This window comes from Zootoca vivipara, chromosome 15 (assembly GCF_965207765.1).
Source record: "Zootoca vivipara chromosome 15, rZooViv2.hap1.1, whole genome shotgun sequence".
NCBI classification, from domain to species: Eukaryota; Metazoa; Chordata; class Lepidosauria; order Squamata; family Lacertidae; genus Zootoca; species Zootoca vivipara.
In genome coordinates this window covers 38217793-38245626 of record NC_142598.1, presented here as the reverse complement: position 1 = coordinate 38245626, position 27834 = coordinate 38217793, and the positions used below count along the sequence as shown (strand labels likewise).

Sequence of the window (27834 nt, the reverse complement as noted above, 5' to 3'; positions counted from 1 at the left end):
TTTCCTGCAATTTATCATTCATTGTGTAAACTCAACACAGCACTGAAGGTCACTGTATTTGGGGTGCAACAGGTGCAGCAATAAAATACAATTTCAGTAACATACCCCTTTTGCCTTTAGGTGATGGAATGGTCCAATGGGAGGGATTCTTGCTCAGCATTCTAATACGACGATTTACAAAACCTTTTCCAGGTTTCTGATTTGAGAGGCAACTTGACTGGACTCGAGGGGAAGAGGCTCAAAATGTAACTTGAAAAAAGAGGCACTGCGCATACTTTTGTAAACCAAGAAATCTTTAATGAAAAATATGTTCAAAAAAGATGTAGGTTCCTCCAGGTTGAGTAATAATTCTAATTGTAACCACCAGCTGAAAAGGACAACGGCCGCTGTTTTTAAGGCTGTTCCAGCAGCTACGGAAGCACATCACGACACAGCGCCTGTTGCCTTCCTTCTTGACAAAGCCTTAGTTAAAAATCCCTGGATCAACATAGGGATAAGCAAGGAACTCTCCTAATTTTTTGCCATCGGCATCGTAGTGCAGCATTTGGAAGCAGACATCACAGAAGAAACAGGGGTCTTCTGGAGCAAGGCTGTCGTCGTTGGTCACCCATCTGTAGGTTCCAAGACAAAAAAAAAGGGTTAACAGGCAATCTGTAATACAAGCACGAAACCCAGGTTACTGCCACTCCCCGAAATTAAATTATGCCCCCAAAATTAATAAAAGAGCTCCTGAACAGCCAACATAGCTGAGTTAAGGACAAGAAATTAAGGTAGTACCTTCTAGATGCAGAAGGTACAATTGCAAAATTTATAAAAACTGAACCTGTTAAGTCTTTTGCACTAGTTATTCATGGCACTCGTAACTTAACTTGAAAACGGAGCTTTAGCTGATGCAGATTTCTTTCTGCTGCTCAAGGTGGTGATTATAAGGAGGGCTCTTAAATATATAACTCAATAAACAGAAGTTTTAATTCCTTGATTGCCTGCAAATTTTGAAGCAGGGGTCCCAAAGGGCTGAAGTGCCAGCCCCATTGACTTTGCCCACAACTCATACCCCTTCCCACTAAGGTGCAGAATTTTCAGCTGCTGGATGTGGTAAGTACACAGCACTTTTTGTAAACTGCAGCTAGCTAGAGAGCGGAGCCACTGCTCCACATGTATGAAACAAACAACTTGGCATATGTATGTATCCTGTATTAGAGGCACTAGAGCAAATAGCTAATAAATGCAAAAAAGAGAGAAAAGATAATGGTTTCTTTTATTCGTTCTGGCACTATCAGAAGCCTGTAGCAGTTGTCAGTGGTATTAAATGAAATGAGCAAAACCTTTAAAGAGTGCCATGATCGAAACCTTGTGCCTCAAGGTGAAATGTACTTCTGACCACTTACCTTGCTGTGTACATCTTGCACACAAAGCATTTCTTGGTCCAAAGCCAGTGTTTCTTGGTTAACAAGGGATAGAGGCTCTTGTCGAGGCAGTCATCCCGGTGAATAAGTCTTGTACAGAGAAAGACAGTGTTAAGGGCCGACTTAGAACACAAACACTCCATTGGTAACTATTGTCTCCTACCCATCTTCTTTCTTAGTGCAGACTGACTCCAGCTACAAAAGCTGAGGCTGTTGAACAGATTCTCGGGCTGGAGTATTGTTCACAGGAGGTTGAGAGAGCTGGTATTATTATTGTATCTTTAGTTTCTATCTTACGATTTACGTGGAAATTGTTTCCATTTGGTTGTGTACTTTTTGATGCGTTTTATTTATTGTTTATGACTTCGGTTATGTTTGTAATTACGGTATGTAAACCTTGTCATGTTGGAAGCCGCCTTGAGCATAGTTTCAACTATGGAAAGGCAGCATACAAATAAAATGATGATGGTGATGAAGTGACAACAAATGTTACGGAGCACAAAGCTGGAGAAAAAGCATATATTATACCTCAGGCATGGGCAAACCTGGCCCTCCAGATGTTTTGGGACTACAAATCCCATCATCCCTAGCTAACAGGACCAGTGGTCAAGGATGGTGGGAGTTGTAGTCCCAAAACATCTGGAGGGCCACGTTTGCCTATGCCTGTTATAGCCGCTCCTGAAAGTTAGCATCCAAAAACAAAGCAATGAAAAGGTGGCTCAATTGTATATGCTATTCTGCTGTTGATTTAGTTTAGGAAATGTTCTTTAGTATGTGAAGCAACCTAGAAGCCAATTCCTCGCTTTTCATGAGATAATCGTAAGAAAAACATTGTCCAGTAGCACCTTACCGTGTTTCTCATATTATAAGTCATGTCTTATATTAATTTTTTCCTGAAAAAAACACAGCATGGCTTATTTTCAAGGGATGTCTTATTTTTTAATTAAGTACCGGTACCGGTATCTGTACAGACCACAGACCTGCTCCCACCGGGTCTTCGCGCGCGGCAGGCAGAGGCTGCAGCCGGGTCCTGGGGCCGCACGCGCGGAAGGCAGAAGCTGCAGCCGGGTCCTGGGGCCGCGCGCGCGGCAGGCAGAGGCTGCAGCCGGGTCCTGGGGCCGCGCGCGCGGCAGGCAGAGGCTGCAGCCGGGTCCTGGGGCCGCGCGCGCGGCAGGCAGAGGCTGCAGCCGGGTCCTGGGGCCGCGCGCGCGGCAGGCAGAGGCTGCAGCCGGGTCCTGGGGCCGCGCGCGCGGAAGGCAGAAGCTGCAGCCGGGTCCTGGGGCCGCGCGCGCGGCAGGCAGAGGCTGCAGCCGGGTCCTGGGGCCGCGCGCGCGGCAGGCAGAGGCTGCAGCCGGGTCCTGGGGCCGCGCGCGCGGCAGGCAGAGGCTGCAGCCGGGTCCTGGGGCTGCGCGCGCGGAAGGCAGAAGCTGCAGCCGGGTCCTGGGGCTGCGCGCGCTGAGGCTGCAGCCGGGTCCCGGGTGTCCGCGCGCAAAGGCTACAGCCGGGTTCTGGGGCTGCACACGCTGCGCGCTGAGGCTGCAGCCAGGTCTCGGGGGTTAACGCGGCAGCAGCAACCCTTCTTTGCCACAGACCTTCTTCCACCACGGCTTATTTTCGAGGTATGCCTTATATTTTTCCACCTCAGGAAAATCCTGCCATGCCTTATTTTGTAGGGATGCCTTAAAATATGAGAAACACAGTAGAGACCAACTAAGTTTGTTCTTGGTATAAGCTTTCGTGTGCATGCACACTTCTTCAGATACTGAAAGCTTTTTATATATATTTCGACTGTGTCGGACCAACATGGCTACCTACCTGAATCTAGAATCATCATAATGCACCACAGTTCAAGAAGGATACTGACAAGCTGGAACGTGTCCAGAAGAGGGCAACCAAAATGGTCCAAGGCCTGGAAACGATGCCTTATGAGGAACGGCTTAGGGAGCTGGGTATGTTTAGCCTGGAGAAGAGAAGGTTAAGGGGTGATATGATAGCCATGTTCAAATATATGAAAGGATGTCATATAGAGGAGGGAGAAAGGTTGTTTTCTGCTGCTCCAGAGAAGCGGACACGGAGCAATGGATTCAAACTACAAGAAAGAAGATTCCACCTAAACATTAGGAAGAACTTCCTGACAGTAAGAGCTGTTCGGCAGTGGAATTTGCTGCCAGGGAGTGTGGTGGAGTCTCCTTCTTTGGAGGTCTTTAAGCAGAGGCTTGACAGGCATATGTCAAGAATGCTTTGATGGTGTTTCCTGCTTGGCAGGGGGTTGGACTGGATGGCCCTTGGGGTCTCTTCCAACTCTATGATTCTATGATAATAATTTATTATTTGTACCCTGCCCATCTGACTGGGTTGCTCATGTCCTACCTACAGAGTTTCCCAACTGATCAGATGTCTTCACCTGCTGCCGGGCTCCCCTCACATCCAGCTGAATTCCTTTGCTCCCCCTGACAGAAGGCCCTCACTGATCCATATTGGGTTTGTAAAGACGGCTGCACCCCCACAGCCTCATCAACCCCACCTTGATGTGTGAAGAAGGAAAGGCAGCTGCTTTGTTCTAATTGTTAGTTGTCTGTATGTGGTTTAAAGATGGGAGTCAGAGGTGTCCTGGCCTGTTATTCCTTCTAACAGCAAACAGGCGGCGAGTGCCGACAAAAGATGCACCAAAACAAATGGAAGGTATCAACAGCCCCGTGGGATTCCCAAGGTTTGTAGAAGTACAAATATACATTTTTAAAAGTAGCTTTTCCCCCCCCCCCAAAAAAAAGAAAAGGAAGTGGAGAGGAGAGCCCAACAAGGACTGGGCATAGTGAGGAAGTCCATGACTGTGGTGTTGGGAGAAGAGCAGAGCTGGAAGCTTTAACTGGAGCAGTTAAAGGAGCTGGGTATGTTTAGCTTGGAAAAGAGGAGACGTAGAGGAGATAGGATGGCCATCGTCAAATATCTCAAGGGCTGTCACATGAAAAGAAGGAACAAAGTTTTCTCCTGCTCCGGAGGATAGGACTTGAACCCATGGCTTCATGTTACAAGAAAGGAGATTCCAACTAAATATTGGGAAGTACTTTCTGATGGTAAGAGCTGTTGGACGGTGGAACGGTCTCCCTTGGGAGGTGGTGGACTCTCCTTCCTTGGAGCTTTATAAGCAGAGCTTGGATGGCCACCTGTCAGGGATGCTTTAGCTGAGATTCCAGCAGTGCAGGGGGTTGGACTAGATGACCCTTGGGGGTCCCTTCCAACTCTGCAATCCTATGATTCGATGAGGATATACTGCAATATTTTGTTGCAGGTTCCATTACGTCTGTTCCGATGGCCCATGATGGATTAATAGCCCAATCCAGGCATAGGCAAACTCCGGCCCTCCAGATGTTTTGGGACTACAATTCCCATCTTCCCTGACCACTGGTCCTGTTAGCTAGGGATGATGGGAATTGTAGTCCCAAGCACCTGGAGGGCCGGAGTTGGCCTATGCCTGGTCCAATGTATGGATTACCACTGGCACGCAACAGCAGCCTATACGCCAGAATCTGTGCAACGCCAACAACTGGAATACATGTGTATGGGATAATTATTGTGGAAGATTATTCTGATTCCGAGGAGATAATAGTCTGACGTGGTCAGCTCCTCCTGTCTATCTCTTCCTGGCTCTGTTTATCTATGTGTATTACCTCCCTATCCCATCCTTTGTGAAATGTCTTTGATAGTTGCCTTTGATGTGTGGTCTGGTGGCAAATGGCTAAAAACATGCACTGACCAGTTGGTGTGTTTGATGTAGGGCAGGGTGGCTCATAGCCGAGCCAGCATCTATAAAATACCTAGTTTTTAATATTTTAGGTGGGAGTTGGCGCGCAGGCTGTGAAAAAAGAAGGCTGCCTGGGGGTCACTTCACCACATCTTCAGGACTTCCCTGTGGCAGACTGAGGTGCTTGCTTGGCAATGTATATATACTGTAAGCTAAGGAATATTAAGAAGGGAGTCCCTAGCTGAAAGTGTTTCAGAGGCCCGGGAAATGAACGGGGATTTACCTGATATCTGTGATGATGACAATGTGCTCACAGTCTCCTTGGTGACAGTAAAGGTAGGGGAAACCTATTTTGATGTTCAAGTCATTAAATGTGAAGTCTTCCATTTTAGCGGCCTGAAGATTCTCATAGCCTCTTTCACGAGATTCTGCCCACTCAATGATGGTCCTGAAAATCGCGAGAAGCCAGTAATACTTCCGTTACATCAATGATACAATGCTGTCGGTGACAGAAACCATTTCTCTTAAGATACAAGGCAGGGCAAGTTCCCAGGATCCTTCCGCATTCTAAATAAGCCGAAAACCATGAAAACAACACACCGGTTAGGCAGAGGGGTATGTGCACATATTTATTAATAATGGCAGTTTTGTTGTCTTAGGGACAGACTCTGTATGACAAACCGAAGGCCCTTTGGGTCCCATCTCATTCCAAGAGTCCGTTAAATTTTCCCCACTGCAATATATTCTTGTGCTTTCAGAAACTGCTCGGGATGAATTCAGAGAGGCACTTGCTGATGTGCCTGGGTGATTTTATAAATAATATCGGAGCCAGACACGGGAAGGGGGGAACACTTACAGGGGAGAGTGGCGGAAAGAAGAAGGCTGCTGTTTAATCCTTCTCCTGTCTGCTGATTGCTCCCTATAGATGTCCTCTTCTGGGGTTAGGAAAGGCAACCTCAAAGCAGGATGGAGCAGACAGGATCCTACCGGGCAAGCGCCCCCATTGCTTCCTTTCCCAGGTCTGTTGCATCATTGGTCAGGATGACATCTTGTTCTGGCTTAGCTTGGAAGCGTTCCAATTCCTGGCATCCTGGCGTTCCAACCCCCATCGTTCTGCCCGGACACTGAGGTCCAGACTTCTGGCGGTTCCCTCGTTGCGAGAAGCCAAGTAGCAGGGAACCAGGCAGAGGGCCTACTTGGTGGTGGCGCCCGCCCTGTGGAACGCCCTCCAATCAGATGTCAAAGAGAAAAACAGCTACCAGTATTTTTAGAAGACACCTGAAGGCAGCCCTGCTTAAAGGTAAAGGGACCCCTGACCATTAGGTCCAGTCGTGACCGACTCTGGGGTTGCAGCGCTCATCTCGCTTTATTGGCCAAGGGAGCCAGCGTACAGCTTCCGGGTCATGTGGCCAACATGTCTAAGCCACTTCTGGCAAACCAGAGCAGTGCACGGAAACGCCGTTTACCTTCCTGCCGGAGCGGTACCTATTTATCTACTTGCACTTGGAGGTGCTTTCGAACTGCTAGGTTGGCAAGGAGCAGGGACCGAGCAACGGGAGCTCACCCCGTCGCAGGGATTCGAACCGCCAACCTTCTGATCAGCAAGCCCTAGGCTCTGTGGTTTAACCCACAGCGCCACCCATGTCCTGTTTAGGGACGCTTTTAATGTTTAATAGATTATTTTATTTCATTTTTCTGTTGGAAGCCGCCCAGAGTGGCTGGGGAAACCCAGCCAGATGGACAGGGTATAAATAAATTATTATTATTATTATTATTATTATTATAATTTATTATTATTATTACAAGCGGCGGCTAACTTGCGGAAGAGGAATTCTGGGCCCTTGAGAACGGGATCTACATATGGAAATGGAAATGCTTTACCTGCTTAAGTCCCTGCACTCAGGATACCTTCTGTCGTCGTAAAAAACGCCTTCAAAATAGAAGAAGGCAGACTTGTAAAGTTCCTGGGGGAAAGGGAGAAATACAAAGAGAGAACAGGAAAAAGTATTAGCTCGGCAACCAGCTGACCTCAAATACCACATCCTTTTGTATATTCTCAAATACCATTTAAGCGCATCATCTGAGCTGGGGGTGGGGAACCTGTGTTTTTCCTCAGGTTTTTGGACTCCCAAGTCCTATCGGCACCATTCAGCATCGCCCGTGGTCAGCAGGGATAGGAGCTGGAAGTCCAACTATAATTGGAGGATCGCAGGCTCCTCGTCACAGCAATACCTTCTACAGCTCAAGTTGCAACCGCACTTTTAAAATATACTTTCTGTGTTATAGAATCATAGAGTTGGAAGAGAGCACAAGGGCCATCCAGTCCAACCCCCTGCCAAGCAGGAAACGCCATCAAAGCATTCTTGACATATGCCTGTCAAGCCTCTGCTTAAAGACCTCCAAAGAAGGAGACTCCACCACACTCCTTTGCAGCCAATTCCATTGCCAAACAGCTCTTACTGTCAGGAAGTTCTTCCTAATGTTTAGGTGGAATCTTCTTTCTTGTAGCTTGAATCCATTGCTCCGTGCCCGCTTCTCTAGAGCAGCAGAAAACAACCTTTCTCCCTCCTCTATATGACATCCTTTTATATATTTGAACATGGCTATCATATCACCCCTTAACCTTCTCTTCTCCAGGCTAAACATACCCAGCTCCCTAAGCCGTTCCTCATAAGGCATCGTTTCCAGGCCTTGGACCATTTTGGTTGCCCTCTTCTGGACACATTCCAGTTTGTCAGTATCCTTCTTGAACTGTGGTGCCCAGAACTGGACACAGTACTCCAGGTGAGGTCTGACCAGAGCAGAATACAGTGGTACTATTACTTCCCTTGATCTAGATGCTATACTCCTATTGATGCAGCCCATAATTGCATTGGCTTTTTTAGCTGCTGCATCACATTGTTGACTCATGTCAAGTTTGTGGTCTACCAAGACTCCTAGATCCTTTTCACATGTACTGCTCTCAAGCCAGGTGTCACCCATCCTGTATTTGTGCCTTTCATTTTTTTTGCCCAAGTGTAGTACTTTACATTTCTCCTTGTTAAAATTCATCTTGTTTTATTAGGCCCTTTCTAACTGTTCATTAAGATTATGCTGGCATTGTTGGCAACTGCCCCACAATTATTTGCCTCCTCTTCCTCAGGAGAGCCACCCAAGGGCAAGGCCGAGCATCCCTGGCAACAAAGGATCCTGGAACGCCCGTACCTTCCTGAAAAGTTCTAAGGAGTTTCTCTGTGGTTCCCACTATTCATCATAAAGTAGGCCTTTGTATAAGTAAAACTAGCTTCGTTGTCAAATTATTTTGGAATCAACACGAAAACCACACTCTTTCCAAAGCAATCAGTTTTCCATTCACTGTGACTATCAGCCTCCAAAGCCTGTGAAATCTTGCAGTGGCTGGAGAAACACTCAAACTAACCATTAACGTTCACTGTTGATACTGAAAGTCAACGCTCTAGACCAGAGCTGTTCCCATTTTTCTCCTTCACATACAATGGAGCTATTTTGAAAGCAAAGGGTGAAGAAATCCAATGAGAGGAAGCCACAAATGATTGAAAACGTTGTACCCTTTCCACCGTGACTGGCAGCAAATGAACACTCAGAAGGAAAGCTTAGAAAATGCGTCAACTAAGAAAATTTAATTTGCCTCAAGAAGTGTTGATCCAATTCTACAGAGGTACCATTGAAACTGTTCTCTGCAATTCTATTACTGCCTGGCATGGCACAGCCTCCAAGATGGACAAGAAAAGGCTCCAACAAGCAGTAAGAATTGCAGAAAGGGTAACTGATGTTAGTTTGCCTTCAGTAGAGACACTTTATGCTGTCCGAGCTAGGAAGAGAGCAGAGGGAATTGTCGCAGATCCTTTGCGTCCCGGTCATAATGTTTGATTTACTTTCATCTGGACGTCGCTACAGGACTCTATACACAAAAACGGCTAGGCGCAGGAACAGTTTTTTCCCTTGTGCCATCCAATTGTTAAATTCGTAGTTGTGTAGCGGAAGGGGAGGCCAGTTATGGGTGGGGTTCCTTTGCTGTGCTGTTGTATTGTGAGTGGAACAGTGTTTGTATAAGGTACTAGTTACAGGTAGGTAGCTGTGTTGGTCTGACGTAGTCGAAACAAAATTGAAAAATTCCTTCCAGTAGCACCTTAGAGTGTGCATGCACACGAAAGCTCATACCAATGACAAACTTAGTTGGTCTCTTAAGGTGCTGCTGGAAAGAAATTTTTTATTTTGTATAAGGTACGTTTACATTGCAATGTAGTCGAAGCAAAATTCCAAGTATGTTTGGTAAATAATTCTATTCTATTCTGTTCTATTCTATTCAAGTTCATCAGGATCAGCCACATACATGCTTGTTAAGATGGGGGCTAAAAGATTAGCAACTGCTAGAAGATTTCAACTGATGTTTAGTCTTGCCATATGTCATAGTACTGTAGAAGTAGTACGTAAGATAATGAAAATTTTCCTACCTTGCTGATGTTTTCTGGGGCCTGATCAGGATTATTGCTGAACTCCCCGCCAATCTGAAAGTCACTGACACAGGAAATGGAGTCTCTCAGCTCTGTAAGTTTCTGACTGCCTAGAACCAACATGGTCTGATAGGGCTTGCGCAGCTTATGCTATAAAGGATACAAAGAACAAGGATGAGCTAAAAATTTAGCATTTGTGGCACTGTTGTTGCTACAGGATACCTAAGTCTGCACCCGGCATTAATGTTCCAGCCTAAGTAAAAATAAACAAAGGGTGATCTCCTCTAAACTTACGCAGCAAGGCACTTATCCAAACCTTAGGCTTTAGACTGGGCTTTTACTGGCTAAGTAGGTTGAGGTCCAGCTTATCTTTTCCAAACTAACTTATTTGACATAGACTTTTACTTTAAGGAAACCAGGTAAACTCTGCCAAAGCAGCTCCACTTTCTTGCAAGATGTGCTCCAAGGGGAGTTTGACTTCACTACTGAACGATGTCAAGCCACCCAACAAGGACATGAAAATAAGTAAAAGAAGCCACCAACCTTCTGTAATATAACAGGGTAGAAAATATTCAGGGTTAAAAGCAGCTGACCCTCCTTGACTAAGTTTTCTGGATCCTTTGGCGTCTTTCCAATTGCTTGGGACTCCTGGCAAAGCAATACATTAGAATATTATTCTAAAGCTTGCTGAATGCTCGCAAAGCAACTGAAGTTCAATAAACACACACACACACAAATGAGTTTATAATCACTGAGCACAATGCTAGTCATATTTGGCATAGGCCCATTGAAGTCAATAGGCATAACTAACTTTGTTTCATTGATTTCTGAATAAAGGTCCATATAGTTAAAGCTATGGTTTTCCCAGTAGTGATGTATGGAAGTGAGAGCTGGACCATAAAGAAGGCTGATCGCCGAAGAATTGATGCTTTTGAATTATGGTGCTGGAGAAGACTCTTGAGAGTCCCATGGACTGCAAGAAGATCAAACCTATCCATTCTGAAGGAAATCAGCCCCGAGTGCTCACTGGAAGGACAGATCGTGAAGCTGAGGCTCCAATACTTTGGCCACCTCATGAGAAGGGAAGACTCCCTGGAAAAGACACTGATGTTGGGAAAGATTGAGGGTGCTAGGAGAAGGGGACGACAGAGGACGAGATGGCTGGACAGTGTTCTTGAAGCTACGAACATAAGTTTGACCAAACTGGAAGGCAGGAGTCACGAAGTCCATGGGGTCACGAAGAGTCGGACACGACTAAACGACAAGAACGGAAGCCTAACGGTGGAAGGGCACCGGCGGTGAGAGGCCTCACGACTAAATGACAACAACAAATGTCTAAACAACAACAACAACCAGGGGCGGCTCGCCCATTGGCCCTAGTGGCGTGGGGTGCCAGGGCGCTGGGGCACTGAGGGGCGCCCCAGCAAGTGGGGGAGCTGCGCGGCGGCCTCCCTTTCCCTCCTAGACGCCCGCCAGCCACACCACTCGGGGGAGAGAGGTAAACGAGCGGAGCAGGGGCACTAGGACCCTGTTCCGCTCTGCAGTACTGGGGTCATCCCTCACCCCGGCGCTGCGTTTCATTGGTAGAGGTGACGCCACATGGCAGCAGCTCTACCAATGAAACGCAGCGTAGAGGCGATGGCGGGCCGGTCCCCGGTGTTTGTTTTTTTAAGAGGGGGCGGCGCCCGAGGGATCCCTGCACCAGGGCGCCCGGTGAGCTTAAGACGCTACTGACAACAACATTCTGAATTTAACCTAGTTGGGATACAACCCCATTTACCTTGCTAGCTTTAGAGTTGGCCCATCTTGTTTTGGCAGAGTCCCCCTGAATTTTACTTACAGCTATCTATAAAGAGAGGTGGAGTCAAAGCATCGGGATTAGGAGACGTTCAGACTAGAAAAGGATTACCAGAAGGATGTTCCGAAGCCATGGCCAATGAATGAACACCTCTGTTGGAGCAAATGGAAGGACCATCTGGTCTAGTAACCCGTGTCCCATTGTGGCCAACTAGATGCCTATGGGAAGCCCGCAAGCAAGACATGAATGCAATAGTTATTCCACAGCAACGGCCTCCGACCCTGGAAGTATAAACAGCCATCATGGCTGGTAGTGAATTACAGCCTTATCCTCCTAGATTCAGGTAGGTAGTTGTGTGATATCTGAAGAAGTGTGCATGCACACGAAAGCTTATACCCAGAACAAACTTAGTTGGTCTCTAAGATGCCACTGAACAATTTTTTAATTTTTTTTTTAGCCTTATCCTCCATGAATTTATCAAAGCGCCTTCGAAATCTGTCTCAGTTGGTGACCATTGCCACACTTTGTGGCAGCAAAGACAAGGTTCAGCTGTGCTATGTGTAGAGGTTGTTCCTTAAATCATGCAAAGGATTGCAAAGTTCGTGTCCTTAGCCAACAGTGCACTCAACAATGGGGAGAGAGAGAGAACACGTAAAGATAAAAAGAAAAGGTAAAGGACCCCTGGACGGTTAAGTCCAGTCAAAGGCAACTATCTTATGGGGTTGCAACGCTCATCTCGCTTTCAGGCTGTCCATAAATGATCAAACTCTGGCTCTGCTTTTTTTTTTTTAAAAAAAAAAAGCACTTGCAATGGTTTCTAGTACCCGGCACAATACTATCAACTCCCTTCTTTCCAAATAGTTTTTATTGAAAACCAAACATATTACTTCACCCACAAGTCTGCATCAATTATTACAACACCATCGCCCTAAACAAGGCAGAATGAAGCAATATCACAAAGTGTACATGCCCATCATCTTCAAATTATAAAAGGCTCGGCCTGTGAGAGAATGGGGAAGTTTGCTAACAGGAGAGCTTCAAGCCCTAGTGGCGGGAGTGGCAGAACTCAAAGCGATACTGAGAATATCTCTAATCTCACGTGGCAATCAACCTGGATAGATGAGGCACAGGGAGCGGCAATTCATCTCCATGCTTTCCGTGCTGTCCTGGCCATTACATATCAGAAAAAAAGGACCAGTGTTGAAGCAATCATTCTTCAACATCAACTTCGTTGGACTGGTCATGTTGTGCGGATGCCTGATGATCGTCTTCCAAAGCAACTACTCTATTCCGAACTTAAAAATGGAAAGCGTAATGCTGGTAGTCAATAAGTGTGGTTTAAAGACTGTCAAGGCAAATCTTTAAAAATGTAGTATAAACACTGACAACTGGGAAACACTGGCCTGCGAGCGCTCCAATTAATTGGAGAACAGCCTTTACCAAAGGTGTTGTGGGCTTTGAAGAGACTGGAACTCAGGACGCAAGAGAGAAATGTGCTAAGAGGAAGGCACGCATGTGCTAAGAGGAAGGCACACCGTGATCAACTCCTGCCCAGAAACGTATGTCCCCACTGTGGAAGGATGTGTGGATCCAGAACTGGCCTCCACAGTCACTTACGGGCTCATTGTTAAAACTGTGTTTATGGAAGATAATCTTACTCGGCTACGAGTGACTGCCAAAGAAGAATCAGAAATGTCATTCTTGGCTAAGTCAAATAAAAAATGCAAAAAAATAAGGGAGGGCAGGCTTTGTTTCTTGTGTCAGTGCTCTACCAAAGACATGGTAAGAGAAAAGAAAAAAAAACCTGGTTAGTCACTCCTGTGTAGGGTAGGTGACCTCTCTTAGGACCAAACTCTGCCACCACTGGCCTTGGGCTCCATTTTCAGCACAACAATCCATGCCCCCCCCCCCACAGATGTAGCAAGTGTTCCCCACATGCACACAGCCTGAAAAAAGACCTTCGCTTATGATATGTCGCCATTATTCTACGTGAGTTTGTCCGGTCAGCTTGAGCGTGTTGGGTGGGCGACGGAGAGGTGAGAGAAGCCTTACCATCTCGTAAATAAACGTTTCCTGTCTGCATGCCCGATCGACAGTGATTGTCTCTTTTCGCCTCGCCAGAGCCTTCTGTCTAATCCTATGGAACAAGGGAAGAAAAGGGGGATGGAGAACGACGTACCCACAAGACTCAGTATATTATTCGAGATCCTTTGGTGCAGCAACAGTTAAAAGAGCAGGGCTCAAAAATCACGTTGGAACTCCGGTACTTTGGATGACAACGCAATCTCATTTATCTAGAAGTCTGAAGCAGGGGGGGGTTGGACTTTTTTTCCGTCAGAGGCCCATATTCCTTCCTGGACAGCCTTCCACTGGTGGGTGGGAAAGTAAATGTGACTCTTACCAATGTATAGTGAGCCATATTCTAGCCCTGCAAAAGCCAGAGGCTTCTTTCTGTACACACCATCCAGGCATGCAAGAGGCATTGACGCCCTTCACGGACACATGCCAGCCAAACAAAAGCACTCCAGGAGCTTGGGGTGAAGATGTGGCCTTGAGAGAATCCCGAGGGCCAGATTATGTGGTCAAGAGGGCTGCATTTGGCCCCCAGGGTCTGAGGTTCCTCACCTGTCAGGCTTCTGGAATTCAGCTTCCTCCCCTGCCCCCCCCTTTGGCCGTAGAGAAGTAGGACAAAGCGAAAAATAGTCCCTTACCATTTAAAGAGTCTTTGATGAACACAGCGAAAGAACAAAGCAGCCATTCTCGGAAGGATGGTGTTCCCAATTAAGGTTTCCAGCCACTTCCCCCCTAGTCACCCCTATCCCTTCCGTCTTGCAACCTGATCTCGCAACCACCGTGCTTTTTGTGTAGCCACCTTATCTGCTCTATGAGACCCATAGGCGCTAGGGGTGCGGGACACCCGGGCGCCGGGCTCTCAGGGGCGCCAGGCCGAGAGTCCGGGGAAGAGCCCGCCCGTCGGTTGGCATGCCGTGGTGGGCTCTTCTGCTGCGGATGGCTCTGCACCGCGAGTTCAGGAGTGACCGAGCCTGCGAGACGCTGAGGCGGCCGGCCAGATCCGCCCTCCTGCGCGCCTGGAACTGGGCAACTGGGGAGGGTCTTTGCACCCTGGCGCTGCATATGCTTAAGACAGTCCTGTAGGTGACTTTGGACTGATAGGTTGGACATTTTCAAGCGAGAGAGAGTCTGTTAGCCCACCATTCCTCATCAGAGCAGTCCTCCTCAGCCTGTTCTCTGACATCACCCCTAGTTTAAGCAATCTCCCCCCCCCCAAAAAAAAATAAGCTGAGGAGGGGGCGGGAGGAGCTAAGACGTCAGACAGAACCTCTCCCTGTTAAACGTCTGGCACCTACTGAATACTTTTTATATATATTCCAGCAGGCATGTTTAATTGAAATCTGAGTTTAACAGATTTATTTATTTTTTGCCTTTTTCTGTATTGCCTTTCTTGTACACCACTTAAGGGGCAACGGTGGTTAATCCCACCTGGCAGAGGAAGCCGCATTTGGTCATTCAATAAAGTTGAGTGTTTCTCAACAGTTAGGAACGGAGGCAAAACACTCAGCCCCCCCCCCCCCAAAGTGAGGCTTTGACATCCTCCGTCCCAAACAGGAGCCTGCAAATTGCTGGCTGGCGTTTCAAAGCATCCTCCGAAAGCAACTGTCGTCAGAGAATTAAAATAAAAAACAAATAACCAGAAAGTCTTCTATAAGCACCCACAACTCCTTGAGCGCAGCTAACTAGGCGTCGCAGATCCCCGCCCAGATAAGTCATTAAACTGGTTCAGAGTGGACAGCCAACATATTTGTTGCTGTGTATTTCCTTAGGAAAGTTAATGAAGCATTCTAAACAGGAACATTTAACTCCCGAGTCTATGAAAGCTCTGTGAGCCTGGTTACTCAGCGCTACATCAGTCCGGACTAGAAGATTTAGGGGGGCAAGGAGATGTTGCTGTCATTCATAGAAGTCCGTTCTCTCTGAGCAAAGTGGTCTCTCGTGTGATGCTCCCTGGAGGAACTCAGGTCCTGGGCAACTTTGACATCCATGCTGAGGATATCTGAGGAGACTACCCTCCAGCTGTCTCGGACCACAACTTCCAGGCCAATCGTCAGGAATAAGGGAAGCTACAGCCCAAAGCCCGAGGGTTCCACATTGGGGGAAGGCAGAGCATGGGCAAGCACATGGGGCGATAAGCAAGTCACAGTTATGATATGATGCGAATGCTCAGTCTCACAGCTGCATTTTGGACTAACTGCAGTTTCTGAACTTCAAAGGCACCCAGAATCATAACTACAGATTGCTGTAATTACCATAAAATGGCAATTTTCTCCAAATTTTAGTTCTGGGCTTTTCGCACGCTCCGTAACCCAGATGGCCTAGTTTATCTTGATGTTACGTGATGTACTCAACTTCAAGCTATCACTTCCTGAAATGCACAATGCTCAGAACGTCCCCTTTTTAAGATGAGACCCGAAGGGACAGGACAGGGTCGGCACTTTGAAAGCTGGTCCCAAATTGACTGGGTTTACTTCTAGATAGAGGGACCTAAAAGAGAGGTATTCGAATCAATTTTCTCATAACACTACTGACATACAGGCGGCAATCATTTTGCGTGTGTCCAATTGATAGAGGGGAAATTGCCTAACAACACTTTTCAAAGTGCATTTGCTTGGAGCGGAAGCTCAGACCAATTGCAGTACTTTGTGAATCCTATAAAATGTTGTTAACTGTTTAGCTTAATCTTTTTAATCTGTTTTGTTAATAGTGTTTTATAGGCGGTTGTTATTTTAAGGGAGATTTGTAATTGTTCTACAGATGGTTTGTTACTGTTTTACGGACTATTTGTTAATTATTCCATAGGATTTATGCCGCATTTTCGATGTTCTATTATATATTAATAATAATAATAATTTATTATTTATACTCCACCCATCTGGCTGGGTTTCCCCAGCCACTCTGGGCGGCTTCCAACAGAAATATTAAAATACACTAATTTCTTAAAGATTAAAAGCTTCCCTAAACAGGGCTGCCTTCAGATGTCCTCTAAAAGTCTGGTAGTTGGTTTTCTTTTTGACATCTGGTGGGAGGGCGTTCCACAGGGCGGGTGCCACTACCGAGAAGGCCCTCTGCCTGGTTCCCTGTAACTTGGCTTCTCGCAGCAAGGGAACCGCCAGAAGGCCCTCGGCACTGGACCTCAGTGTCCGGGCAGAGCAATGGAGGTGGAGACGCTCCTTCAGGTATACTGGACCGAGGCCGTTTAGGGCTTTCAAGGTCAGCACCAACACTTTGAATTGTGCTCGGAAACGTACTGGGAGCCAATGTAGGTCTTTCAGGACCGGTGTTATGTGGTCTCGGCGGCCGCTCCCAGTCACCAGTCTAGCTGCCGCATTCTGGATTAATTGTATTTTCCGGGTCACCTTCAAAGGTAGCCCCACATAGAGCGCATTGCAGTAGTCCAAGCGAGAGATAATTAGAGCATGCACCACTCTGGCGAGACAGTGTTTTTGTTAATTGTTTGTTTCCATGGCTTTGCGATTCATGCAAATGAAAAGCGGCATAGAGATAAAATAAATCGAATCAAACTTCAAACACTGTTTTTCAACACATTCCAAACGCTTTTATGCGGATATGCAAGGCCTACTTAAGGCCATTAAAAGTAAGCACGCAGATTTGAGAATGCCTCCAACACACTTCCTCTCCATCAACTCCAGAGCTGACATATATTTAAGAGCAAAAAAGAGGACAGCCCAAGCCTCTTTCCCTGGCTCGGGCTGGCAGCGGCCACGACATGCAGAGCTGCCCGAGCCCAACCAACTAACAAACAAATAAATAAATAAATGCACACACACACACCCCAAAATCCGACATTTCCTTTAAAATGCAAAAAAAAAAACCCCAATGGGCCGGTTACCCCCCCCCCAAAACAGAACATGCAGGAATGCGGCAGCTAGACTGGTGACTGGGAGCGGCCGCTGAGACCACATAACACCGGTCCTGAAAGACCTACAATGGCTCCCATTACATTTCCGAGCACAATTCAAAGTGTTGGTGCTGACCTTGAAAGCCCTAAACGGCCTCAGTCCAATATACCTGAAGGAGCATCTCCACCCTCATCGTCCGGCCAGGACACTGAGATCCAGCTCCGAGGTGGTTTCCTCCCTGCTTCTTGCCAGGTTACAGGGAACCAGGCAGAAGGCCTTCTCGGTGGCGGCGCCCACCCTGTGGAACGCCCTCCCATCAGATGTCAAGGAAATAAGCAACTATCTGACTTTTAGAAGACATCTATAGGCAGCCCTGTTTAGGGAAGTTTTTTAACGTCTGATGTTTTATTGTGTTTTAAATATTTTGTTGGGAGCTGCCCAGAGTGGCTGGGGAAACCCAGCCAGATGGGTGGGTTACAAATAATAAATTATTATTATTTCCCAGATGTATGGCAACCCTGATCAACTCAGAGCTGTGCAACATCCAACACATGTTTTCTTTGGAGAGCACTAGCCTTGTGCAAAAGTCTAGGGAGGACAAACTCAGAAACAAGAGCTATGGGAAGGGAGAAGAAAAACAGGGCGAGCAAGGGCAACAGGCAGTGCAAAAGGAGGTGTGGGCGAGGAAAAGGAGAGAGAGAGAGAGACAGACAGAGGAAAAAGAAAGTGTTCTACTTTTAGGAGGTGTGGGGATCCTCCCCCCCCCAATATTGTTGAGCTGCCATTCTCACCATTCCTTGCCATTGTCCATGCCTGCTAGGGTTGATGGGACTTGAATTAGTTCAGCAACATCTGGGGGAGGGCTAGAAGTTTCCCCCACCTGCACTAGAGGGTGGAAAAGAGAAAAAGGAGGTTCCGTGGGGTGCAGAGGGATCTGGGCGTGGGGAACAAGAAAAAGGGGAGCGACAGATGGAACGATGTAGTAAATAAATAATAATCATTACACGGGAGAAGGGGAAAAGAGGGGATTTGAGAAAAGGGAAAAGAGAAACAGGTAATAGATATCTAGGTGCATCACCTGTTGTGGAGTAAATAATGTATCCTTTTTCCCCTACAAATTTTAAAACATTCCTATTCACACACACAGTTAAAAGCCGCCATGGCATCTTCTCCAGACATTTGCTAAAAGAACGCCCTAAACAAAACTTGTTCGCAGCATTAGTATAGTTACCAGAATTTTTCAGGATTGTGACTGCAATAAAATTCAGTATTACCTAAGAGTTATTAAGCTGGTGTCTTCGGGTATAACTTCTGTGTCTTCTTTCCCAGAACTCTTTAGTGCATCAATTCTAGAAGAGAAACAGAAAAAATAAAAATCCCAGGTCTATTTCCATATAAAAAGTAATCATGAAAAAAACACAAGAAGAGCTAGTCTTCAAGAAATAACTATTTGTGGGCTAGGATGGAAGTAAACACAGACAACTGCAAACAAAATGTTTTCAGGGCCAGATGTTCGATTCCTGTCTCTACTCCAGACTTTGTATCTTGCAAACAGACATTTCATTTGGGCTACAAGCAGAACTACAGCCTAGTTATCACTACAACTCCAATGAACCCCGCTTGGTATTACAGTGCTTGCCATTCCAAAGAGTGGAAATGTTCTTGCCGCGTCGTGCCTATCGGCATAATCTGGAGGTTTGGAAAGACGGGGGACAACTTCCTGGACAAAGTTGGTGGACCCCACATGCCAGTAAGATGCTGACCATCTTCCATACAGGCATCAAAACACTAAAATTTAGCCCCGTTTATGATGCATTCCTAGAAACAAGAGAGGACTGGCCTAGGGGGTGAGGATAAGTATGTTCTGATTGGACCAAGAAGGGCAACGAGGAGCTTTTTCTAAGAAAAGCCAAGTGGTGTTCTTAGAAGATGTCTTTCTTAAATAAGTGTGCAATCCATGACAGATCCGCTGAAATACTCTAAACAATTTGTTTAATTCGCTGGAGAGGACATTCGTACAAGACGAATTTAATTCGTTCCGCGAGTCAATTCGTTTTGCGAATCGCGGTTTCCCATAGGAATGCATTGAAATTTCTTTTTTTTTTTTGCCCATAGGAACGCATTAATTAAATTTCAATGCATTCCTATGGGAAACCGCGATTCGCAAGACTAATTTTTCGCAAAACGAATTCATCTTGTGAGTTCACCATCAGATAGTAAGACGCATTCGTCTTGTGAAAAATTCGTCTTGCAGGGCATTCGTCTTGCAAGGTACCACTGTATTAGAATCTCCTTCGAGACTGGAAACAAATGCTGGATTCATAAAGCAGCTACGATTTTGCACCAGTGGGAACGAAAGCTTGCAACCGGCACCGTGTCTAGATTTGGGGAGCGCTTCGGTCCAGATGCCCTCTTCCCTTTTGACACTGCCCATTCACTCGCTTCTCCTTCTGGACCCAAAGTGCATCCGCTTCTCACGAGGAGAGCATGAGCTACGAGAAGGCTCCCACTTGCCTCTCCTTGCAAACCAGCCCCAAACCTGGGAGCAGAGAGGAGCGCAAAGCCAGGCGCACCACTGTGTTGCCTGGCCCTCCTGTCCTTGCACCGAGGTCCACATGGCCCCACCACATGTTCCAAACTCGGGTATTATGCACAAAAATAATCTCTCTTCTTTTTTGGGGGGTGGAGAAACTTCAAAATGCCTGGGTAGAGAGTAGGCACCAATAACATTGTAATGCAGCAAGTCCACCACTCGTTGCACGGGCCAGAGGTACGGATCGGGCACCCCTTCCCTGCCTAGGTTGCTGTAACAGGCAGCTGACTGCTCCCTCCAACGCCCTCTCCGTTCAAATTCAGCTGCAGAGAGCAGGACAGTTCAAGGCCAACAAGCTGCGTGGTCGAGGTTTTAAAGGGACGCAGGTGGCGCTGTGGTCTAAACCACTGAGCCTATGGCTTGCTGATCAGAAGGTCGGTGGTTCGAATCCCTGTGACGGGGTGAGCTCCTGTTGCTCGGTCCCAGCTCCTGCCAACCAAGCAGTTCGAAAGCACGTCAAAGTGCAAGTAGATAAATAGGTACCACTCCGGAAGGAAGGGAAACAGCGTTTCCGTGTGCTGCTCTGGTTCGCCAGAAGCGGCTCTGTCATGCTGGCCACATGACCTGTAAGCAATACGCCGGCTCCCTCGGCCAATAATGTGAGATGAGCACGCAACCCCAGAGTCGTCCACGACTGGACCTAATGGTCAGGGGTCCCTTTACCTTTTATGAAATAAAACCCACAGTAAAGGAGAGACAGAGAGGAGAAGCATGTGTTGCTAAGGATAAGGGGAAATCACCCACTGCCTAGTCACAACAGCAGCCAAGGCCGCCATTAATTTGGACACCTCCATGGCAAGCAGACATTCAGCCTACCTGCAGCCTCTCTAGCCTTTTGCATTGCCTATCTCTGTGGGCCTGACCCAAGCTTCTGGCTTTAGGCTTGCAATTAGGGTTGCCACCTGTCCTGTATAATACAGGATTGTCCCGTATTTCAGTGCAAAATGCCAAGTCCTGTAGCATTGGTAGTTTTGTCCTGTATTTCAGGTTCTCTCTCTCTCTCTCTTTCTCTCTGTGCCAAGTTAGGGATCCTCTCCAAACGCGTGTGTCAGAAAGGGTGTGTGCAAGGTCATGTGTTTAAGCTCTTGATAGCCAAGCACAGGCAGATTTGCATATTTTTGTGTTTGTGTTTGTTTTTGTGTGTGTGTGTAAAAAAGAGACAATTTGCAGAGGGGCCAGAAAGAGTATTCAAGGAGGACTGGGAAATGTTTGTAGAATATGTGTGAAGAATCACTGTAAAACGTTAGCAGGATAAGAGTAAATTCAGCGGCATAAATCCCGCAGAGATAAAATGAGAGAGAGGGGTTATGGAAGGACTAGAATATGCAGTAGCAATGGATAGTTGTGGGGGGTAGGGAGGTGGGAAGGAAGCCAATGTTTACTCAATGTATTGTTTTTATGAATGTGAAATAACTGTAACAGCGAAAACCATAAATAAAATTTTGAAGATTCCAGAGGGGGCCATCCTGTTAGGCTGCAATAGATTGTAATGGATTGCTTTGATGTCACTGGGGGGGGGGTGCCCCCCAACCGCCCTGCATTTTGCTAGTACCAAGGCAGCCACCCTATTGCAGGGGGTTGGGCTCTGGGCCGGATTTAGGTTTGATGAGGCCCTAAGCTACTGAAGGTAATGGGGCCCTTTATATGTCCAGCTGTCCTTTGTCAACAACAAATTGTCTCTGTTTTTTGTGTTGGATAAATGCTATATGGCAATTTATGGCCCTAATAGGTATCTAAAGCCATTTGCACATCACAAAATAATAATAATAATAATAATAATAATAATAATAATAATAATAATAATAATATCTTTATTACGGTCATAGACCAGCAAAAAAGAAAAAGAAAACCAATAATACATAAAATAGATAGTTCTTGAGTATCATCTTTGAACAATACTGTTTCATAATCCTATTTTAAATTAAAATTAGGTTAAAATTTAATGAGGGATAGTTCCCTTTAACTATTATCCGCTGAGAATTAATAGGCGGCTTTATCATTGTTATTGATTGATGTCACGGCGTGTCTTAGTCTTGACGCATAGTAACAGAATTTAGCTACATTCTTAGCATCACAAAATATGTATTTTATCAAAGGAACTGTTGAACTGAAATACAATTATTAAGAAGAACGTAGTGTTTTTTATCTTATATTTTGGAAATGTACATCCAGTATTTTTTTCCCTTTAATCTTTTTGGCGGAAGAGAGTGGAGCCCTAAGCTAGAGCTTGTTTAGCTTATACGTAAGCCCGGAACTGGTTGGTCTGGATGACCCTTGGTGGTCCCTGCATTTCGCCAGAACAAAGGTGGCAACCCTAGCTGCCTGCGACCCTGTTTTGGAAAGCCAGCGAGACTTCTCTCTGCAAGCAAGGGGGTTCAGCGGGGTTTGGGGAGGCTACGCGCGCCCTAGAGTCCTGCCATCTCCATGCGGGGTGAAGGGTGGGCCGAGGAGCTTTGCAGCGCAGCTGTTGGGGGGGCTGGAGCCCCGGACCCGGCAGCCCCACCTGCACACGGCCCTCAGCTCGGCCGCGACCTCCGGCGTGCAGCCCAGCTCTTGCACCAGCGCCGCATCCTCCTCGTCCGCCGGCGCCTCGGGCTGCAGGGAGAGCTCCGCCTCGCGCAGCCGCTCCTTCCAGAGATCCCCGAAGGTTCCCACGTGCAAAAGACGCGTGTTCAGCTCCGGCGTCTCGTACTCGGGGATGTCGCTCCGGGAAGCGGATCCGTTGCTGCTGCTGCTGCTGCGTCCAGCCATCTTTGCAGCGGCAAGCAGGAAATGGAGAGAGAGGCCCGAGGAATTTAAAAAAAAAAAAGTCGTAAAGCAAGAACGCGGTGGCTTGTGGGATTTGTAGTTTCTGATTCTTCCGGGGCCTCCCAAAAATAAATACAGTAAATGCATGCACGGATGTTGGCTGCTTTTGCACGCCTCTCGCTTGCTTTTGCGGTGAAATGCAACGGCGGCCAGCTCGCCGAGATCGCATTCCTGCCATAAGGAAATTTGAAATGTGTTTTAATGTAAGCGTAAAGGCGCACCCAGATTCCAGTGCGCACATTTACGGTTTTGAACTAGGGGAGGTTGGGTGTTTTTTTTCCCCAGGAGGTGGGGAGCTTGCCATTGTTTAATTCTAATTTGTATTCTGTTTTATATCCATTTAGGCCGTCCTGGTTTCCCTATGGCTATAAGAGCCGGGTAGAAATATTTTATAAATAATAATTGGAAAACACAAGCACCCATGAATCCAACTTTGAGGAAACGGTTGTTTCATTGCGTGCATCAAAGTACAGTAGTACAGTATCCTTTTTAACCAAATCAGAACATAAGAGCTTCTTTCTTTGCTCTTGAAATCTGAAAACTAAAATAAATTGAATATTTTTGTTCAGTTTCTTTTGTTAAACATGTTTACAGGTATGAACAATTTTTTTGTTGTTCCTAATACCACTTCATATTTATTTCACACTGCTTCACTGTGTAGAAAACACAGTGGTGTGTTCTCCTAATTCTCTCCTAATCAATCTGATTTCTTTGCTTGCTTATATACAAAAACTTCAGGGAGCTTGTTGTGTATTGAGTCAAAGGATTTTATATCTGTATTATTATTGTCTGTATTTGCATTAGGATAAAGTAACTGCCTTTTGGTTCCAGAGGGTACAGCTACTATTGGTTCATTTAAGCTGCTGTATTTGGATCCTCTGTCTTATTGGTTTCCTCCAAAAGGCAGCACTGTGATTGCTTGGTATTGTTCCCTCCAAAATGTATCCCTTCCTAGCTAGTCCCCTGTCCCTATAAATGTAGCTTTCCTCTCCTCAGTCTTCAGTCTTGTTCACTTTAATAAAGAGCTGTTACTAGAGAACTGTCTCCAGCATGTTTTGTCAAGAGAGCTGAAATCACAAACCCCACGTCACAACAACTGGCGACGAAGGTGGGATCCGGAATGCTGAGGAGCGGTTAAACACAACCCTGCCTCAGAGTCCGGATTGCAGCTGAGAACAAGACTCACTGGCCAGCTGAGAAGACGACCCTGCCCGCTAGGACAATGGAGAGTCCAAGGGTATTGGAGCCCTTCCAGCCATCAGAGCCCCACACCTGGGAAGACTACGTCGAACGCTTCGAGTTCTTTGCAGTGGCTCAAGGGATCACCGATGCCAGCAAAAGAAGGGCCACATTCCTGAGCTACTGTGGGCCCGAGACCTTCAAGCTGGCCAAGGCATTACTTGCTCCAGCGAAGCTGAGTGAGACATCTCTCAAAGATATTCTTGCCTGCCTAACAAGCCACTTGGCGCCTACTGAGACCAAGATGGCCCGGCGGATGGAGTTCCATAAGAGGCAGCAGCATGCTGGGGAGTCTGTATCCACATTTCTGGCTGAACTCCGGAAGCTCGCTCAGCACTGCGGCTTCCAAAATCTGGAAGAGACTCTCCTGGATCGGTTTATTGGTGGTCTGAGCAGCAAGAAAGCCAGAAGACGCATCGTGGCTAAAGAAGAGGTTACCCTTGCTTCAGCCTTGAAAGAGGCCACCGCCACGGAGAATTATGAAAGAGAGGAGCTTGATGCCAGTCGCAAGGCCACTAAGCCACAGATAGAAGTTGCGCATGCCATGGACGAGCTAGAGGCTACTCCGAGCCAGAGCCCAGTCCGTGGGGTCGAGTCGGTGCGTCAGGCCTGCACAGTGCACAGAGATCGCCGAGGCAGTTGCCCAGGTTGTGGCGGAAACCATGAAAGGAAGAGTTGTCGTTTCAGGGATGCTATCTGCCGGACGTGCGGAAAGACGGGTCACATCGCCAGGGTCTGTAGATCGGCGGCGTCGGGAGCGACAGGAGCACCTAGACTGGAGCATCGCAGACCGCCCACAGCAACTCGTTTTCTAAAGGACTGCCACTACGTAACGGAGATCAACGGGAGGGCCGTGCAGTTTCCAGCGCAAGGCAAGGCACACGTCAAGGTGAAGATTGAGGGTCAGCAGTGCGACATGGAGGTGGACTCCGGATCCGCATTCACCATCGTGTCGGACCAGACCGCGAAGACATTCTTCCCCAGGGGTAAGTTGCCCCCTCTGGAGCCCTTTCCGGCAACCTTGCAGTCGTACTCAGCAGGCCGCATCCATGTTATGGGCCGCATCCATGTTATGGGAATGTGTGCCGTGAGAGTACAGTTCCGGGACAAACAGGCTGTACTCAAACTGGTGATTGCGAAGGGCAGTCGCCCCAGTCTCCTGGGCACTGACTGGTTCCCTGCCCTGGGACTGAGTATCTCAGGGCTTAATTCAATCCAAACCTGCCCTGAGATGAGTGAGGTATTATGCAAGGAATTTGCTGGTCTCTTTAATGGAAAACTGGGTTGTTATAAAGGGCCCCCAGTTGACTTCGAGTTGGACCCCGGGGTGGCTCCAATCCGACTCAAACCAAGGCGAGTGCCATTTGCACTGCAACCCAAGATCGAGGCAGAGCTGGATAAATTGGTCAAGCAGGGAGTTCTCTCACCCGTGGACTCTGCTAAGTGGGAGACTCCAATCGTCACACCCCTTAAAGCAAATGGGGAAGTCAGGATATGTGCAGATTACAAATGTACTATCAATAAGGCACTCAGGGGAAACTCATACCCCATTCCAGTCGTATCACATCTGTTGGCTAAACTGGCTGGGGGCAAGGTGTTCGCCAAAATTGACCTGGCACAAGCTTACCAACAGCTGCCAGTAACCCCACAATCAGCGGAAGCACAGACTATTGTCACACATAAAGGGGCGTTCAGAGTTAACAGATTACAGTTCGGAGTTTGTGTGGCCCCAGGGATTTTTCAAGGGCTCATGGAACGCCTGTTAAGAGGTCTGCCGGGGGTCTTGCCATTTTTTGATGATGTTTTGATTGCTGGAAAAGACCCACAGGAACTGGTTGCGCGTGTCCGTGCAGTGTTGCTCAAGTTCAAGGAGGTGGGGTTGCAACTGAAAAAAGAAAAATGCAGTTTTGGGGTGCCAACTGTGGATTTCTTGGGGTTTAAAATTGATGCATCAGGCATCCACCCCACAGATGCTAAGATTAAGGCCATCATCGAGGCACCACGACCACAGAACAAGACGGAGTTGCAGTCATTCCTGGGACTTATTAACTTTTATCATTCGTTCTTACCCCAGAAAGCTTCGGTAGCTGAACCATTACATAGACTATTGCAGAAAAAGAATGTGTGGCGATGGGGGCGGGAGCAGCAGAAGGCTTTTGACTCCTTGCGAGGAATGCTGAGTAGCAGGAGCGTCCTTGCTCATTATGATGAGTCAAAGCCGCTGGTCCTGGCATGTGATGCCTCTCAATACGGTCTGGGGGCTGTGCTGAGTCATAGGGAACCGGATGGGTCGGAAAAGCCCATCTCTTTCTATTCCCGTACGTTGTCGCCCACAGAGCGCAACTATGCTCAAATTGATAAAGAGGCACTGGCTATTGTGTCCGGAATCAAAAGGTTCTATGATTATTTGTACGGTCGCCATTTCTCCATTGAAACGGACCACAAACCACTGTTAGGGTTGTTCAACCCAAACAAACAAACGCCACAAATTCTCTCCCCCAGAATGTTGCGTTGGTCAATATTCCTGAATGGGTTCCAGTACACCTTGACCCATGTGCCGGGGAAATAGTTGTGCCATGCTGATGCGCTGAGTCGATTGCCCCTTCCTGGCGGGAGCAATGAGGATCCTGCTCCGGCGGAGCACATTATGATGCTAGAAACACTTCCGGGGGCTCCTGTAACAGCTACGGATATAACTGAGAAAACTAGGAAAGATGCTGTTCTCTCCCGTGTGCTCACTTGGGTGGGGAGGGGGTGGCCAGGTGGTCCGCATGAAGAAAAATTCAGGCCTTATGCGACAAGGCAGCACGAATTGTCCATGCATAAGGGTTGTCTCCTATGGGGAGATAGGGTGATAATCCCAGCACCACTGAGAAACAGGGTTCTTGAGACGCTTCACATGGGACACCCGGGAATGGTCAGGATGAAGTCGCTAGCCCGATGTTATGTGTGGTGGCCTGGAATGGACCAGAACATAGAACAATGGGTACGAACATGCAAGGCATGCCAAGAGGTGCGGCCAGAAGTGGCCAGAGCACCAGTCCACTGGTGGGAGCAGTCCAGGACTCCCTGGAGCCGGCTGCACATAGATTTTGCTGGGCCATTCCAAGGGAAGGTCTTTTTGGTTATCGTTGATGCATATTCCAAATGGTTAGAAGTGGCGATGGTCCCTAGCATGGCATCAGCTGCCGTAATCAAGGTGTTGAGGCAGCTGTTTGCTACCCACGGGTTACCTGAGACCATTGTATCAGATAATGGGGCAGCTTTTGTATCCCAAGAATTCAGGGCATTCTTGGCTGATAACTTTATAAGAGGGGTCACATCCACGCCCTTTCACCCATCCTCCAATGGGCAGGCTGAGCGCATGGTAAGAACAGCCAAAGAATCCATTGCGCGCTTAATGGAGGGTAACTGGTCGGCTCGCATTGCGCGAATGTTATTTTTGCAGCATGCGACGCCGTGTACTGCGACGGGCAAATCGCCAGCTGAGCTGCTCTTAGGTAGAAGACTGGTAACGGTGCTGGATTATGTCCACCCAGATAAAATGCCAAACCGTAATTCAAGAGCAACCCCCCAGGCTGAGACTGACACAACAAGGTATCTCGCCCCTGAAGATCTGGTCTGGGTGAGGAACTATTCACGAGGTCCGCGGTGGGTGGCCGGTGTGATCACCCGGGCTAGTGGACCTGTGTCCTATTATGTGACCTTGGAAAATGGGCAAGTTTGGAAGAGACATATAGATCAGCTGAGGCGCCGGGCGCTCAGCAGGGAGGAGTCAGATAATTCATCCCTGGCTAATGACGCACAGCTGCAAGACCAGAGTGAAAATGGTCCAGAGGT

At 47.4% G+C, this 27834-nt stretch overlaps 1 protein-coding gene across 1 annotated transcript; it reads right to left on the bottom strand.

Moving 5' to 3' along the window:
- Positions 1–275: 275 nt before the first annotated feature.
- On the bottom strand, positions 276–22716 carry SNAPC3 (small nuclear RNA activating complex polypeptide 3). The gene is made up of 9 exons (XM_035140851.3): positions 22451–22716; positions 18629–18703; positions 13471–13555; positions 10164–10268; positions 9621–9770; positions 7030–7112; positions 5432–5596; positions 1389–1496; positions 276–611 (listed from the first exon to the last, which is right to left on the bottom strand). The coding sequence occupies exons 1-9, from the start codon at positions 22696–22698 to the stop codon at positions 464–466; spliced, it is 1167 nt and encodes a 388-aa protein (XP_034996742.1). The 5' UTR covers positions 22699–22716; the 3' UTR covers positions 276–463.
- Positions 22717–27834: the final 5118 nt, after the last annotated feature.